General features: G+C 35.8%; 1 protein-coding gene across 1 annotated transcript; it reads left to right on the forward strand.

The window, feature by feature from the left end:
* The first annotated feature begins 3099 nt into the window (after positions 1–3099).
* Positions 3100–18349, forward strand: lonp1 (lon peptidase 1, mitochondrial). Its single transcript, XM_058761525.1, has 18 exons — positions 3100–3480; positions 5160–5248; positions 5349–5468; positions 6904–7156; positions 8215–8276; positions 8360–8489; positions 9990–10073; positions 10165–10385; positions 11791–11929; positions 12032–12210; positions 12293–12380; positions 12487–12609; positions 12684–12800; positions 13865–14005; positions 15058–15223; positions 16164–16384; positions 17173–17337; positions 18200–18349. The coding sequence occupies exons 1-18, from the start codon at positions 3100–3102 to the stop codon at positions 18347–18349; spliced, it is 2829 nt and encodes a 942-aa protein (XP_058617508.1).
* The last annotated feature ends 611 nt before the right edge of the window (positions 18350–18960 follow it).

Raw genomic sequence — 18960 nt, forward strand, 5'->3', positions numbered from 1 at the left:
AATGTGTGTATTTACCTTTATGTATGTTCAATTTAAAAAAAAAAAATCACATTGGAAGTCGTTTCTTATGTTTGATAATTATAATTTAGCATGGAATATATGGTTATATATTATTTAAATTTAAATTACTATTATAATTTTTTTTTTTTTAATTGTTATCGATAAAATCAAATGTAATTTAAATTATGATAACATAAAAATCTTACATGGATGTAAAATAAGATTTTCTTTTACACATTCTTAACACATTCACAACAAAAAAAAAAGATATACATTTGTGACCCTGGAGCACAAAAGCAGTCTTAAGTAGCGTGGGTATATTAGCAGCAATAGTCAACAAAAGAACATTTTTACATTGTATGGGTCAAAATTATTCATTTTTCTTTTATGCCAAAAATCATTAGGATATTAAGTAAAGATCAAGTTCCATGAAGATATTTAGTAAATTCCCTACTGTAAATATATCAAAACTTAAGTAATATGCATTGCTAAGAACTTCATTTGGACAACTTTAAAGGTGATTTTCTCAATATTGAGATTTTTTTGCACCCTCAGATTCCAGATTTTCAAATAGTTGTATCTCAGCCAAATATTGTTTGATCCTAACAAGCAATACCTTCCATTTCCAATAAATAAATAAATGCATGTTAAAAAATGGTACTTTTTCTGACAATTATTTTATATGTCAGGCTTTACAGGGTTAAACATGTCAAATAAAAACATTTAGTTTAACAAAAGTGGAATAATGTGGAATTTCTTGAATATCTTGAATTCTTTTTTTCAATTGAATTAAATAAATAATCGACAGATTCAATCAAAACTTTATTAAGGACACACTCAGTTACACATCAATAATACATAGGGGTACAGTATGCTTTAAAAAGTGTAGTCTTCGCAGATTCTGAGCACATACCAAATTTGCGAATCAACATATTGGCCTGGGCATACAGCGTACAACACTGTCTATACATACCCCTATCATCAGACAGGTCATCAGTTATATAATGCCCTAAGTATTTAGCCTCATTACAAACTTTAAGGACATTCCCAGACGAGGAGAAGTCAGGAAATGTCAGTTTCCTGTCCTCCCTACTCCTAACAATCATAATATTACTCTTTTTGGCATTACTGTAAAAAAACCGGCAGCTGTGGTTGCTGGAATTCTACCGTAAAATATACAGTAGCAACATTTTAGGTTTTACGGTTTTAACTTAAATTTACAGTTAAATACCGTAATTTCATTAACTGATATAATGTTAATATACCAACCTATTGAAGCACTGAAATCTGTTTTGTACCTTTGTAATGCACTGATAACCACCAAATGCAGAAGGTGATGAGAAAGTCACATGATGAACCAAAGCCCATCACAAGCAGCTTTTAAATAATAACATATATAGAAGGTGCACAGCGTCATTCACACAAACACTAAACACCATCATGGTGAGACTCATTAAACTGAAATATGCAATAAACATTCATTTAACAACATTAGATGTAACATACAACCCTAATAAACATAACTGATAAGAAAAAACCTAGTTATTTCAAAGAAAAAACATCAAATTTAAACAAAATTTGAAATGCAACGCAGGGAATTCTGGGAACGTCAATTTACGGTTTTTTCCTGTAAATTTTTAACTTCCAAAAGCGGTATTTCACCGTAAAATTGTCTGAAGTGTCTATTACAGTTTTTCACCGTATATATTAGGGGAACTTACTGTTAACCATTTAACAGGTTTTTACCGTAGCTTTTTCACAGTTTTTTACCGTTAAAATCACGGTCATTTTTTACAGTGTATGCTGAATGGAGCAGACACATAATTACCCCATTTTACATACATTAATTGATGAGCATACCAAAAAGCCAAGATTCTCACTACAAATTTGGGAACTCCCCTATTATATAACTTAACAAATAATTTTTCATGATTTATACGATCAAAGGCTTTAGAAGCATCAATAAAACACATACAAATTGTGGAATTATGCCTGTTATAAAAATATAAAATCTCCTTTAGAGCAAAAATACACACATCGGTGCCATGTTTAGGTTTAAAACCAAACTGGTTATCAGAAATCAGGACAAAATGTTCCATCTTATTCAATAAAATCCTTTCAATAACCTTGGATAAAATACTTGCTAAAGCTATAGGCCGGTAATTATCCATGCTATTTATTTTACTAAAAAAAAATGTTGCATTTGCCCGTTTCTTGTATTCAAATAAAGGACCATATTTATATCTGCCTGACTCAACCCAAGCTTTAAAAGCCTTTCTAGCCTCAGCATGAAACTCTTTTACGTATTCATTCCAACCTGGCTTAGAGTTAGACATCTTATGGCCAGTTGCATAAACTTAGCCTTTATGTTAAGACTGTGTCTTAAGAACAAGTTTGACAAACTAGCAGTTAGCAAAGGGGTAATTGGTCTTATTTTTGCATTTAACTTAGACTAATCTACAATTTAATGTAACTCAATTTAAAATATCATGGCCAGTCTCAAATAAAAAAATTAGATGACTAACTTTTAAGACTAGTCTTAACCTTTTATGCAACCGGCCCCTGCTTGAAGTAAGAAGAGACTCCACAATATTATCATACAAGAGACATAACTCAATACCATGTTGCGGGTTCTTACAATTAATATCTCAGCATATAGCTGCGTCTGTTATTATTATTCAATTATCAAGATAATCGCTCCCTACTTTCAATGCGTCATAAATTCAGAAACATCGCAAGAAAACGTTTTTTTTTTTTTTTTTACTTACTACTGACAAATATTTAACCAGATTAAATCAGAAACAAACAAGTCTGTAAATAACTTTCTAGATGCTCCATTCATGATGAAATCCCCAGCAAACAACAACTGCAGTAAAACACAAAACATCGACTTTGGTGTATTTACACGCTTAAAAAAAGCTCATTTATTCAGCTCTCAGATGATGTGTAAATCTCAATTTTAAAAAATTTATTATTTTTTCAAACGCTCAGCGCTCATAATAATATGCAAATGTGGGGGCGTGGCATCGCCTCCTGCGTCATCAGCAGCAGACAGCGGCGCGGTCACGTGCTCCTCGCGTAGAATTCTCCAGATCAAAGATGGCGGCGTACATGCGAGTGTGGAGAGCGTCCAGCAGCGCCGCTTCAGTCACGATCAGAGCCGGTTTAAACGCGCTCTTCCCGCGCTCCTCCCTGCAGCTCCGGCGCTCCTACTCCAGCGTCTCCGGCAGAGCGTCGCTGCGCAGCGCCAGGACCGCAGCCTCCGCGCGGACTCCGCGGCGCTCTCTGTGCAGCGGGTTCTCTGAGGGCAGCGCCGGAGATGATGAGTCCGGAGGGGATGAAGGCTACTCTCCTCCTCCTCCTCCTCCGCCGCAGATGACAGCTCTCACAACGATGCTTGTGCCCGAGGTCTTCCCGAACGTGCCGCTCGTCGCCGTCAACAGAAACCCTGTGTTTCCCAGATTCATCAAAATCATCGAGGTGACCGAGACACATTCACACATGATGCAATCAGGCTCGTTACATGACAGCAAGGCTTATGAAAAACGGTTCAATTACGACGCATGGCGGTGTAGTTTGCGTTTAAATACGCGAAAGTCGATGTTTTTGTGTTTTACTGCAGTTTTACTACAGTGTGGTTGCATCTGGAGAGTTCTTTAGTTTGTTTCTGATTTAATCTGGTTAAATATTGGTCAATAGTAGTAAAATAAAAAAGATGTTTTCTTGCGATGTTTCTGAATTTATGACTCATTGAAAGCAGGGAGCGATTATGTTGACAATCGATTAATCGGTCGATTATTTATTTAATTAGATGAAAATATATCATTAAAAATAATAATTTAATAAAACTATATTTAAAAAATATTATTATTCTAAAAATTCCATATTATTCCAGTTTTGTTAAACTAAATGCTTTTATTCGACATGTTAACCTTGTAAAGCCTGACCAAAAAAAAACAAAAAACAAATTGTTTTTAAGAATTATGTGAATTTATTTATTTATTGGAATTGGAATGTATTGTTTGCGTTTAAAGACACAAAAGGCGATGTTTTTGTGTTTTACTGCAGTGTTTACTTTGTGGTTGTAGTTTGCTGGGGATTTCATCATCCCCATGAATGAAGCATCTAGAAAGTTCTTTACAGATTAGTTTGTGTCTGATTTAACCTGGTTAAATATTTGTCAGTACTTGGATATTTGATATCAAGTGGTTTTTATTTGATATAAAATCTGTATAAAGAGTTTTCTTGCAATATTTTCGGATTTTATGACATTGAGAGTAGGGAACGATTTTCTTGATGATCGATTAATTGGTCGGTTATTTATTCGATTAATCTGATGAAAAAATCCCCAAATAATTATTTATTAAAAGTGATAATTCAATTAATTAGAAATGTATTTTAAGAAATTATTTAAAAAAAATGATTATTGTTTAAAGAACTGTTATTCCATGTTTGTTAAACTGAATGCTTTTATTTGACATGCTTAACCCTGCAACGCCTGACATATAAAATAATAGTTTATAGTTTATGTATTTATTATTTCTTCTGGAAATAGAATGGTCAACCTTTAGACAACGTATAAAAGGTAGTGCTGTCAAACGATTAATCGCATACAAAATAAAAGTTTTTGTTTGCATAATATGTGTGTTCTGTGTATATTTCTTATGTGTATATATAAAGACACACACAAACAGTATATATTTTGAATGTATTTACATGTATTTATGTGTTTATATTATTATATATAAATATATTTAATATATAAACAACAGATTTTGCTGAAATATATGCATGCGTTTGTGTATTTATATATACATGATAAATATACACAGCACACATATTTTATGTAAACAAAAACTTTTATTTTTGATGCGATTAATCGCGATTAATCGTTTGACAGAACTAATAAACTAATAAAATCTTTTTAAAAGTTTGCATATTAATGTCCTATTTGCTTCATCAGACGTTTATGGTGCAGATGTCAATTTGGTGCAGATGCTGATATTTATATGATGAATTCTGATGCTATTTACATAAAATTAAGCAAATATTATTGGTTATAATAGGTTTTATTGATTAACTGAAAGACTAGCCTACATATTTTTTTTTATGTTTAATGTTGAATAAAACCACTCAAACTAATATTTTGGCATCTTTAGGTCAAAAACAAGCAGCTCATGGACCTGTTGAGGTGTAAAGTGCGTCTTGCTCAGCCGTATGCTGGTGTTTTCTTGAAGAAAGATGACAAGTAAGTGATATGCAATGGTTAAATGTCAAGATAGTTATAGTTTGACACTGTATTGTGATTCAGGTTGATTTGTGCTGATTGTGGTGTGTTTGTTCATCAGTAACGAGACGGATGTGGTGGAGAGTCTGGATGCGGTTTATCACACCGGGACGTTTGTGCAGATCCACGAGATGCAGGACCTCGGAGACAAACTGCGCATGATTGTGATGGGACACAGAAGGTGACGATCAGTCACATGACCTTTAAAGAAGGGATTCCCAGCTCGTTTTATTAGTTAAAATAATTAATTAGGTAAATTATTTCAGTGCAGTACGAGGAGGAAGCTGTGAGCTTTCAATAAATAATAATACATGCATGTCATGCAGTTATTTGGGGGGGGGGGATGTATTTATTATTTATCTTTTTTAATTAAATATGAATGTAGGTTATATTTTTACTAGGGCTGTTAGTCGATTAAAATTTTTAATCTAATTAATTGCATGATTTGTCGATTAATTAATCGCAAATTACATTTGGCTGTGAAAATACCCCCAAAATATTATTTAAAGCTATTTTTGTGTTAAATGAGAAAGTATTAAGTACACATTACAAAGAGTAGCTTTAAAAATAAATATTTTACTTGATTCACCATAAAATTTATTACACACAAACATTTAGGCTACAACGGCCAAACATAAACTATGGAACATAAAAGAAGATAATTTGAGAAACATCTCAGTTTTGCTTTTTTTGTTCATACAATAAAAATCACTGTTAAACAAAACAGCTTTATTTCCAACCCTCTTCAAAATGCCTTTTTTATGTTCCAAAAAAGAAAGTAAGTCATTCAGGTTTGATTAAATTAATTTTTGTGTGAACCATCCCTTTAAAGTTGTTTCCCTTTTTTATTTACATATATATTTTTTAAATTTTAAATGAATTAATACAATAATACTCAAAATAAGAAACTAAATCTGCCAGCAGGTGGCGGTAAATGTCTTTATGATTCATTCATTCATTTGATTCGTTCAAACGGCTGATTCATTCAGGAATGAAGTAAACGGCTCACTTTGTGAATGGGACTTTGAATCATTGATTCACATGATTCGTTCAAAACGCAGATTCATTCAGAAACTAAACACCTGAGCAAAAACAGACAATATTGTGTTTAAAATATACCACAATATAAACTTATTTACTGAACTGTTGTATAAAATCACATTTGCACTTGTTATATTCGAGACAAACAGCACTCCTGTGATTGCTCTGGCTGCTCGTGTGATATCGCTTATGATATAAGTATTTGCCACAATATCTTGAATTTTAGGGCATAACTGTATTTATGGAGTTGTTTCACTGCGTCATATTTGTCAACAGTCAACAGGTTTGGGGGCGGGACCAGTGCGTTCAAATATTTTAATCACGTTATTTTTTCATAACTAATTAATTAACGCTTTAAACTGACAGCCATAATTTTTACGTTTATTTATTAAATCAAGTTTTTACATTTATTTACATTTTTCATTATGAACCTCCAGATGGTTTAAAAAAAAAATTTTTTATAATGAATTTTTCATTGTTAAAAATACGCAATATCTTTTGCTGCTTTGTTGACTGATTGAGGTGAATGCTTTTTCCAGGTAAGTTTCCTGATCTTTTTGTCTGTGGTTTCCCAGAATCCGTATCAATAAGCAGCTGGAGGTGGAGCCGGAGGAGCCGGTGTCGCTGGAGGAGGAGGGCGAGCAGCCGAAAGCTGCGCGGCGGAAGCAGAAGCGATCGCGCAAGGACTCGGCGTCGCTGGCGGAGACGATGGAGGAGAAGGTGCGGGAGGCCGGGTTTGTGGTGGAGGCGCTTCCTCTGCCCGGCGTCCTCATGGTGGAGGTGGACAACGTGGTCCACGAGGAGTTCCAGGTCACAGAAGAGGTCAAGGTCAGCGTCAGTTTAGCATAGTTTTATTGGTATTTTGAATTAGATTAGAATTCATTATTTTAAAGTTCTAATGATTTTGTAGTGCGTTTTTGTCATTCTTATTAAGTTTTTAAATACGTCTATAGTTTTTATTTCAGTTTTAGTGTTAGATATTTAGTACTTCAGCTATAAATGAAAATAAGAAGTGTTGCCTTTAGCAGCTACCTTAAGTTAATATATTTTTAATTTTATTTCAGTTAATGTTTATTTTATTTCAAAATATAACTTTAAAATATATATTTTTTAATTTCTATTTCAGAATTTAACAAAAATTTGAAATTTAGCAAGTTGCTTAAGCTGAACTTTTAATATATATTTTACTTTATTTCAGTCAACATTTATTTTATTTTGCAACGTCTATATGGTGTTTATTTTTATTTTGGTTATTTTGTTACTTAAACTAAGCAAAAATGAGATGTTGCTTTTTGCAAATTTAGAGCTTTAATATTTCATTTTATTTCAGTCAACATTTTGATTTTAAAAAGTTCATATTTTTCTTTATTTTTGTTCTAGTTATTTTAGTACTTAAGCTTAAACTAGACAAAAATAAAAAAATGTTGCCTTTATCAACTAGCTGTTTTAAGTTTTAATATATATTACTTAAATTATTTATTAATTAAATAATATTTATTACTAAAAAATTTTAAAATGGGTTTTTGGTTTTAAATTTTAATTATTATTTAAAACATAAACTAAATGGTTAATGTTTATTTTAGTTTAAAATGTCTATATAGGTTTTATTAATATTTATTTCAGTTTTATTTTAGTACTTAAACTAAACAAAAATCTTGCCTTTTAGTTTTTATTTTATTTCAGTCAAAACTTATTTTAAATATCTAATAGTTTATTTTTAAATGAGAAATGTTGACTTTGGGAAGTAGCTGAAGTTTAAGTATATTTTCTTTTATTTTAGTCAGCATTTATTCAAGGTACTACAGTTCAGTAAGCATTTACCAGGATGTTGTAAATGATTTTCACCTCTTCAGAATTAATTTATACACTCTGTTGTTTCAAACCAGGCCCTGACTGCTGAGATCGTCAAGACTATCCGTGATATTATCGCTCTGAATCCACTATACAGGTAAGATAGATAAAAGAGGGTGTTTAAAACTGCAAGCTAAGCCACCATTAGTGAACATGTTTGTCTGTCCGATTGTTTGCTAGAGAGTCAGTGCTCCAGATGATGCAGGCCGGTCAGAGAGTGGTGGATAATCCCATCTACCTGAGCGACATGGGGGCGGCGCTGACCGGGGCCGAATCACACGAGTTACAAGACGTCCTGGAGGAAACAAACGTACGTTTATGACCCCCAAAAACTGAACGTTAATGTGCATCTATGCTTGAAGTACTTGAATTTGACTCTTTGAAATTCAAGTCCTGGAAAACCCTTGAAAACAGCCATATTTCTGAAAAGGTACTTGAATTTTTAAAATGTTAGAATTTTCAATAATATATTAAATTTGTGTTTGTTTTTATCGAAAACAAAAATGATCTTTTCACGCAACATTAATGATGCAGTGCATCTGATACAAATACAGAGCCGTTTCGCCTGGCTTTTAGCAGCGCACGAGATCTCGCGATATTATTCCTTGAGGTGAAAAGCAGTCTCGCAATATAAGTATAAAGTTGTGTTTTTGGTAAAACCATCGATAGCACTTGCATTATATTGTTCGGTCTTTTATTGCATGTGCTGTTTGTTTGAGTTTCCAATCGCATACTGTACATTTGGGAATGCATATAGAGTCTGACACGCTTTGTGTTGAACTGTTATCATTTACAAGTGTGGAGCACGTCTACATCTCGGTCGACAAACTCTTCCTCTGCATGTGCTGTGAGTTTAGGTTGCTTAACGTTCATCTGGAAAAACAGTGCACTTTATCTCACTAGATTTGTAATGTAAATCATTTATAAACCTATGCAAACACAGGAGAATACACCAACATATTTCTTAATGTGTGATTTGTTGGCCAAATATTAAAATTATATAGATTTATACGTCATTGAATCACGCTGTAAAGTGAAACATCACCCTCTGCAGGTACTTGTTATAATACATAATGCACTTAAGTTGGTTATGTTCGTATAGGCATATTACATTGTGTTGTTTAATAACAGTGTTGTTAATAAAACCATGTAATTACTTGGTTTTGATAGCTTATTTGAACAAATTATTATTGCCTCATCATTAGTTCTTATATAAATATAGTCATATTAAAGCCTGTTTTTCCTTTTAGGTCTATTTTTATTACTAAAAAATATCAGATTACTCCGCTGTCAAAATAATCAGTAGATTGCTCTATTACCAAAATAATTGTTAGTTACGGCCCTAAGATTAGCTAAAACGTTTCAAAATACAAGTGCATTGTGATTAAAAGACATATTTTGTCATTGAATATGTCTTAAAAATACAAGTATCTGTAGTTTGTCTCATCTCGTGAGCTAAGTGTCTATGAGCGTGATATAACCCATAATTTTCCAAGTGTATGCAATAGCTTTCAATCTTCAGGTTAATCATATATTCATGAAAACAAAAATCAGTTTGAATAAGGAAAGCGATAACTTTGCTATAGTATCCTTTCAAATGTTAAAGTCATTGCATGCTTTGCATGTGCTGAACTTTATTTGTACCATTGTGTTTTATTAGTTTATTTATTAGAATTTGAAAGATAATAACAATGTTGTTTGATAAGTGAGATCTTTAGTCCTTGAAAGCCAAAAAAGTAGTGCTTGAAAAGTCCTTGAAAGTCCTTTATCTGTACGAACCCTGTATCTAACATGAAAACTGTCTTTGCAGATTCCCAAACGACTATACAAAGCACTCTCTCTGCTGAAGAAAGAATACGAGCTGAGTAAACTACAGCAGCGCCTCGGCAGGGAGGTGAGGGAACGAAGGAGGACGCTACTTGACATGCTGTTGCTTATTCGTTTGGGTTTCCTTTCATTTTACGCCTGTTGGTCTCGATGCTCAGGTTGAAGAGAAGATCAAGCAGACGCACAGGAAGTACCTCCTCCAGGAGCAGCTGAAGATCATTAAGAAGGAGCTCGGCCTGGAGAAAGAGGACAAAGACGCCATTGAGGAGAAGTTCAGGGAGAGGCTGAAGGATCGGACCGTACCTCAGCACATCATGGACGTTATTAACGAGGAGCTGAACAAACTGGCGCTGTTAGATAACCACTCCTCAGAGTTCAAGTAAGAGTTTGTCATGGCTATAAACTAGTGTAATCTATACATAGCATAATGTTTCTTCTTAATTAAGGCTGCAAGATAAATCGAAATGAAATCAAAAACACGATAAGGCAAAAGCTGCGATATTCATGTGAGCACAGTTCTGTGATCAGTAGTAAATCTTCATCCGAAGGCCAGAGGGCGCACTTACGCTGAAACTCCAAATATGCCCCGCAGAAGAAACCTGGGAAATTTTCATTATAATAAACTATATAATAATGTAATGCCTTTATCACTGCTTAGAAAACTATGAAATATGTTGCATGTCTTGTTCTGTTTATAAAGAAGCCATATCATCTCACAGAAGGATTTATTTCAAACACTCGGCTGACGTTATAAAGCGAGTTTGGAGTGAAAACATGTTATTAAATGTGGTATTTTACGTGCTTTCAGATAGTGCAGCATTTACTACACAGAGCCGTAGTTCACCGAGAAGCTATGCAAACAGTGTTCATAATCGCGCGATTATATCGTCTTTGATTTTTCTTTTTGCGTAGCTTGTCAATGAACTACAGCTCTATGTAGTAAATGCTGCTCCATCTGAAAGCACATAATGGAGATTTACTTCTGATTACAGAACCGGCTTTACTGACAAGATGTGCATGATAAGCGCATTCGATTAATCGTGCAGCCCTATTCTTAATGTGTATAAAAATGCTCAAGAAGCTGTAAGCCCAGCTAAAATTAGCTTAAGATGGTTGTGCATGGACTTTACCTGGTTATTGGCAGCTCCAAGCTGCTCTAGAAGGTTGGACCTCGAACTGGACTTAGGTTTAACCTGACAGACCACCTTAGACTGGCAACAAGTTTACCAAAACCCAGCTAAAACCAGCTTAAGATGATGGTACATGGACTTTACCTGGCTGCTCTAGATGTATAATCAATTGGACTACAAGCTGGTTGACCTGGTTTTGACCTGGTAGATCACCTTAGACCCACAACAAAGTTGATATAACCCTGCTAAAACCAGCTGAAGATGATGGTTTGCATGGATTCTGTCTGGTCATTTACTGCTCCAAACTACTTTAGATGGTTGATCAGTTAGACTACAAGCTGTAAGACCTGGTTTTGACCTGGTAGACCACCTTAGACCAGCAACAAGGTTGACAAAACTTAAGGTGGTTTTACATGGATTCTAGCTGGTCTTTAGCTGCTCCAAACTGCTTTAGAAGGTTCATCCATTGGATCACCAGCTGGTGGACCTAGTAGACCACCTTAGAACCACATAAAGGTTAATAAAACCAGCTTAAGATGGTTATTTATGGATTCTGCCTGGTCATTAGCTCCAAGCTACTGACAAAGTAGCTTGATCTCCTCAAGGTGATATTTTATTAATTTAATCTTTCTTTTTCCCTCTTAAAATTCCCAGCGTTACCCGTAACTACTTAGACTGGCTGACCTCCATGCCTTGGGGCACCAACAGCGAGGAAAACCTGGAGTTGAGTCAAGCCAAAGAGGTTTTGGAAGAGGACCACTATGGAATGGAGGATGTCAAGAAACGCATTCTGGTAAAAAAAAACAAGCATGAGTGCCTCAACCTTTATCCCCTGAGAATGGGATAAATTTGCTTTCTAAATCCTCTTAACCCCAGTCATTGTTCATTCATGCAGGAGTTCATAGCTGTAAGCCAGCTGAGAGGCAGCACACAGGGAAAGATCTTGTGTTTCTATGGGCCTCCTGGAGTTGGAAAGACCAGTATCGCCCGTTCAATCGCCAGAGCACTTAATCGCGAGTATTTCCGTTTTAGCGTGGGCGGCATGACGGATGTGGCTGAAATTAAAGGCCACAGGTATGTGCTAATGAACATTATATAGAGTCAATACTTATTTTCAAACTGTGTACATGTACATTTTTTTGTTTGTACATTGCAGGAGAACATATGTTGGTGCAATGCCAGGAAAGATCATCCAGTGTCTAAAGAAAACTAAGACTGAAAACCCATTGGTCCTTATTGACGAGGTATGACATACAAATCTAATCTTAACCCTGTCCTATACTAAAGATTTTGGTCTTAACTGTCAAAACTACTTATACTGTAAACTGTATTCATCTTTTTGTTGTGCAGGTTGACAAAATAGGTCGAGGTTACCAGGGTGACCCATCTTCTGCTCTACTTGAGCTTTTAGATCCAGAACAGAACGCTAACTTTCTTGACCATTACCTGGATGTTCCCGTAGACCTGTCTAAGGTATAGACTAGCAAAAATCCACATTTGTTAAAAGGAGACTCTGGTTTCATTGTATCTTCATTGGTTTTCATCAGGTGCTTTTCATTTGTACGGCCAATGTTCTCGACACCATTCCCGAACCCTTAAGAGACCGAATGGAAATGATCAACATATCAGGTTACGTTGCTCAGGAGAAACTGGCCATTGCGGAGGTACGTGATCTCTTTTAATGAAACTCAACAACACATTTTTGGGTTAACATTACAGTTTGGATCTGTTGTAGCCAGTTAAACTTGAACCGGCAGGTTGCTGATTCAAGACCGATAGTTAAAAACTGAGAGCATGACCTTTAAAGGGCACCTATTATGCAAAATCCACTTTTACATGGTGTTTGTACATAAATGTATGTTGGCAGTGTGTGAACACAGCCACCCTACAATGATAAACATCCACCCACTCCTTATGTTTTAATCCCCATTAAACCAAATTAGTCCCACTAGGCCTGTCCTTTTGATTCTTTAAGCAATGTGTGGGACGCAGTGGATTACTTTTATTTTTCAAGGTAATGCGCTTCAAAATCTACCTAAATACGTTTGTTTGCACAAATCATTTTACTCCAGACTACTTTGTGAATGTCATGCCGTTATAGTGCTTAGAGTTTTAACCGTATTTTTGTGTGTACGTTATTGAAGAATTTGTGAGATTAGTTCACGTCGCGCTGTTCGTTCAGTAGTGCAGTCCCGCGGCTCTGTCTATTGAGCTGCACCGATGACAGGTTGTGCCGTTTCGTCCCACTTTCAGTGCATTTGGCTTGTCTTACATGTACGGCTAAACACCGGTTCTCTCGCTCTGTCATGTTGCTTCTATCGGCGGTTTATTGCTGTAGGTATGCAAACTGAGCAGAGAGACCTATACACTACTCCCTCTTCTGGAGATGGAGGGCGGGATATGCAGCTAATTTGCATTTAAAGCGATACACACCAAAACAGCTCTTTTTTTTTTTTAGACATGCCTCAAAAATGACATTTTTCAGACATTATAATAAATATGCGGGGTATTTTGAGCTGAAACTTCACAGACACATTCTGGGGACACCCAAGACCAATATTATGTCTTGTAAAAAGGGGCATAATAGGTGCCCTTTAAATCCCAAGTTACTTCAGGGGGATTGTCCCTCTAACTGGAAGTCACTTCCAAGGAGTCAGGTTTACTAGATGCAGTGCTGTTGGCACAAGAGTTCGACTCAGTCCTTTCCCGGTCTTTATAACCACCACAGAGATACTTGGTACCCCAGTTGCGAGCTCTATGCGGTTTGGATGAGCAGAAGGTGAAAATCACCCCCGAGGCTCTGAACGTGCTCATCAGACAGTACTGCCGGGAGAGCGGCGTCAGGAACCTTCAGAAGCAAGTCGAGAAGGTACGACTAACTTCTTACCCATCTTATGTCCTTATTAAAATCCACTACATTTTAATTCTATTTTTTTTCCATTTTAATTTTTCTAGAGTCTGTTTTTAATGGTTAAATTAAATTTTATTAATTAAAAAGCATGTCTAATTAATTGAAATCATGAAACAATTTATCGGCAATTTATTAAATGTTTAACAAAAATGTTATTTTAAGGCCCAATGAAATTTGTCGTTTTTTTTCCTCATTCAGTTTTTTAATTAAATTATTTTTTTATTACCAAATTCTGTTTTTCACTAGTTTTCCGGATTCCATTTCAATGGTTTCAATAAATTTTAATAATAAAAAGCATCTCTAAATAATTGATTTTATTAAAGCTACTTTATTATTGTTTTATTTCAGAAATACGGTGTTGTGTGTTTACAGTATTGTGTGTTTTCTGGAAAATAATCCTGGTAAATATTTCTTGAAAATAATGTTTTAATAATAATTTTATTATTAGTAGTAGTACTATTATTACATCAAGTACTATGTTTCTGTCCCAGTTTCTTCAAGTTAAACTTTTATTTTGACGGGTTGCTGTGAAGACCTTCAAGTTTCTCTTTGTAGCCAATATGATATGATGATAGTTTCTCTCAAAAGAAACGTTAAAATGCTAATTAACTGACTCTCAGAGCAGTTCTAGAGATCGTGTTCATGTACTCATATTGAGGCGGCCCGAGGCTGAAAACACAGCGAGCTTCACGCACGCTTCACTACGTGTGTAGTAAACGAAACAGTGCATCTGTGCTATTCATTCACACAGAGACACGCGCAACATGCAAGGTTCATATTTAAATACTATTTTTGCGGCTTAATATTCACAGACACTAGTCCATATTGCATTTTGATTTAAGTGTACTGACCTACTTTTCATTTATTTATCCAAATTTGGCAAATTCCGTGACATTCCGCGTTATACAGTAAATTCCGCGGTTCCGTCCACATTTTCTGCATTGCGGAATTAGTGCCCTACCATCTTAATGAATGTTCCGCAAGTGTAGCTAAGTTTGGTACCTTTGCAGGTGTTTCGGAAAGTAGCATTCCGGATTGTCAACGGCGAGGAAACAGAGGTCAACGTTTCCCAAGAGAACCTTCAGGATTATGTCGGAAAGCCCATCTTCACTGTGGACCGAATGTATGACGTCACACCGCCGGGAGTTGTCATGGGACTGGCATGGACGGCAATGGGTAAGGGTTCAACCAAGAATGTTCAAGCCAAATATTGGTACATTAGTATCCAGTAGGGGTGTGCGATATTGACAAAAAATTATATCTCTATTTTTTGGGGATTGTATCAGTAACGACAATTAGATGATATTTGTGTGTTATTGTGCTGGTACCTTAAGGATTACCATTTGAGTCAAATTCTTACATTTAATCAATCAATTAAAATAATAAGACATTTGGGTTGTTACTAAGCAAATGAAACCAGTATCAACAAAATTCTTCTTTGCAACGCAGAGGAAACATCTAAATGCCACTTCAGATGCAGTTTATGTGTGTTTACACAGTTTATTGCAGCTCAGTTACAAATACATAATGTTTTAGAATTTTAAACATAAAACGTTGAACACTGATACTTAAAATTATTTAAAAAATGAAAAGATACTTTAAATGTGAAGTTAAAACCGCCAGTAGGTGGCAGCAAGTCAGTCATTGCGATTGAATGGAATCATTTAAACGGTTGATTCATTCAGGAACAAAACATTTTACTCAGAGATGCAAAACAGTGCTGTGGCTGTGTTTGGAATTACTTTTGTTGGCAAAAACAGTCAATACAGTGTCAAACACAAGTCTCTTAATATTAAATTTTTGTTTATTTTATTCAAAGACGTCTTAATAGACTGAATCATGCAGTGAAAGAACGCACTCTAAATGTTCATGCGCACTAGTCTAACCTTCTTGATCAAGTAACTTAGGCATACGTGTGTTTTGTTTGGTTTTTGCAATATACGTGATAATGTCAAATGTCAAAACAATTACGATATTATCGCAGACGATATATATCGCACACCCCTAGTTTCCAGCGAACTTTCGTAATGCTTAGTCACACCAGAGTTGGTGGGAACACTCCTAAAGATGTTTAGTCCACAAAACCTTAAAGAAACAACTCTACTTTCCTCCACAGGTGGCTCGACGCTCTTCATCGAGACAACTCTGAGGCGACCGAGAGAACCGCAAGGGAAAGACGGACCCAAAGATGGATCACTGGAGGTCACGGGGCAGCTGGGAGACGTGATGAAGGAAAGCGCCAAGATTGCGTACACGTTTGCACGCTCATTCCTCATGAAGGAGCAACCTGACAACGATATCCTCGTGGGCTCCCACATACACCTCCATGTGCCTGAGGTGAAGATTCGTAGTTGTCCAGAGTTGTCCAATTCTGCTCCGGGAGGGCCATCTTCCTGCAGAGTTTGGCCCAAACACATGTGCCTAGCAGTCCTGAAGTCTTTAAGTGCCTTGTTTTGGTGTGTATTAAGGAAAGGTGTGCCTCTAGGAGCACAATTGGACAACAATGATTGGAATAGAGAGTTCAAGTAGGTGTTAAATAGCCATGCTTGAGGTGAAGATTACACTTGTCCAGAGATATCCAATTCTGCTCCTGGAGGGCCACCTTTCGGCAGAGTTTGGCTTCTACCTGCTCCAACACACATCCCTGGAAGTTTTCTAGTATTCTTGAAGACCTGTTCAGGTGTGTTGAATTAAGAAAGTGGCCCCACAGGAGATCGGTTGGACAGCCCTGCCGTATAGAGTTAAAGTAGATGTAAAAGGGATGGTTCACCAAAAAATGAAAATTACCCCATGATTTACTCACCCTCAAGCCAACTTAGGTGTATATGACTTTCTTCTTTCAGACAAATACAATCGGGAGTTTTATTTAAAAATGTCCTGGCTCTTCCAAGCTTTATAATGGCAGTGAATGGGTGTTGAGGCACTTTTTATGGTGGATGCACGTACTTTTTTGGGCTTTAAAATCTCGGCCCCCATTCACTGCCATTATAACTCCGATTGTATTTGTCTAAAAGAAGAAAGTCATATACACCTAGGATGGCTTGGGGGGGGGTGGCAACTGGACAACCCTGAGGTTGAAGGTTCAGTTAGTTTCTTGTAATAACTAAAGCTGGGAATCTGTTTAGGGTGCAACTCCCAAAGACGGGCCGAGTGCTGGATGCACTATTGTGACTGCTTTGCTGTCCTTGGCTACCAACATACCAGCGCGTCAGAACGTAGCCATGACGGGAGAAGTGTCCCTGACCGGGAAGATCCTGCCTGTTGGAGGAATCAAGGAAAAGACCATCGCTGTAAGTTAGCCACACTTTCACTTCCAAACTAATGTGTTGCTGCTGGTTTCTGCATTTTTGGTTCTTTTAAAATACGATTGTTTCATTTGGCTAAATGTACACTACACTAAAGTATTTGAAACAGCAAGGTTTTTAAAGAACTCTCTTCTGCTCAACAAGCCTGCATTTATTTGATCCAAATACAGCAAAAGCAGTAATACTGTGAAATATTTTTACTATTTGGAATAACTGTTTTCTATTTTAATATATTTTAAAATGTAATTTATTCCTGTGATCAAAGTTGAATTTTCAGCATCATTACTCCAGTCTTCAGCGTCACACGATCCTTCAGAAATCATAGATAATAAATTATAGAAATTAATACTTTTAGCACGGATGCTTTAAATTGATCAAAAGATGATAAAGACATTTATAATGTTACAAAAGATTTCTATCTCAGATAAATGCTGTTCTTCTGAACTTTCTATTCATCAAAGAAACCTGAAAAAATTATACTCCGCTATTTTCAACATAATAATAATAAATGTGTTTTTTTTTTTGCAGCAAATCAGCATATTAGAATGATTTCTGAAGGATCGTGTGACTGGAGTAATGATGCTGAAAATTCAGCTTTGAAATCACAGGAATAAATTACATTTTAAAATATATTCAAATAGAAAACAGGTATTTTAAATAGTAAAAATATTTCAAAATTTTACTGTATTTGCTGTACTTTGGATCAAATAAATTCAGGCTTTGTGAGCAGTAGAGACGTCTTGCATTAAAAATCTTACTGTTCAAAAACTTTTGACTGGTGGTGTAAATGTGTATGTAGCTGTATTTTGTACATATATATGCTAACATGTTTTAATTCCTGCGGCAGGCGAAGAGAGCTGGCGTAACGTGCATCATCCTGCCTGCAGAAAACAGAAAGGACTTCTCAGACCTGGCCGAGTACATCACCGAAGGGCTGGAAGTGCATTTCGTGGAAAACTACAGCGAGATCTACAAAATCGTGTTCTCTGGACAATAGTAGTGCTGTTTTATGTTTCGGTACACCACAATACTGAATCCTCCGTGTCTGGAAATCACAAGCACACAGATCAGGTTCATCCTTTCTGTCACTGAGTTTTTATCCCGCAGAAGTAGCACTTAAAATGCCACGCGTCGTTGCCTCTCGATTCGTGGGACGTGGATCAGAAAGTCGTCAAGATTCCTGAAACGTTTGAGACACTGGGATCCCGAGATTGCTGCTACGCAGCCTCCAGTGAAGATTTTATATTCACTGGATTCATGTTTCATTTCATCTCGAGTGTCATATTTGTAAATAACTGCCTTAATTGTATCCTCTCAAATCATTTACAGTAAATATATATATATATTATGGAACAGCTTGTGTGGATGTTTACTCAGCAGAAATATATACGATCCGAATAGGATCATTAATTTACATACCCAAAAATAAAATCATTAGATTAAAATAAAGAAAAAAAGGTGTTTTCATGGAAAGAACAGGTTAGAATCAATTTTTTTTTTTTAAGTATATAAACATTAATAAATGTATGTGACCCTGGACCACAAAACCAGTCTTAAGTCGCTGGGGTATAATTGTAGCAATAGCCAAAAAATACATTGTATTTATAA

The sequence above is a fragment of the Onychostoma macrolepis genome, chromosome 22 (assembly GCF_012432095.1).
Source record: "Onychostoma macrolepis isolate SWU-2019 chromosome 22, ASM1243209v1, whole genome shotgun sequence".
Lineage (NCBI taxonomy): Eukaryota > Metazoa > Chordata > Actinopteri > Cypriniformes > Cyprinidae > Onychostoma > Onychostoma macrolepis.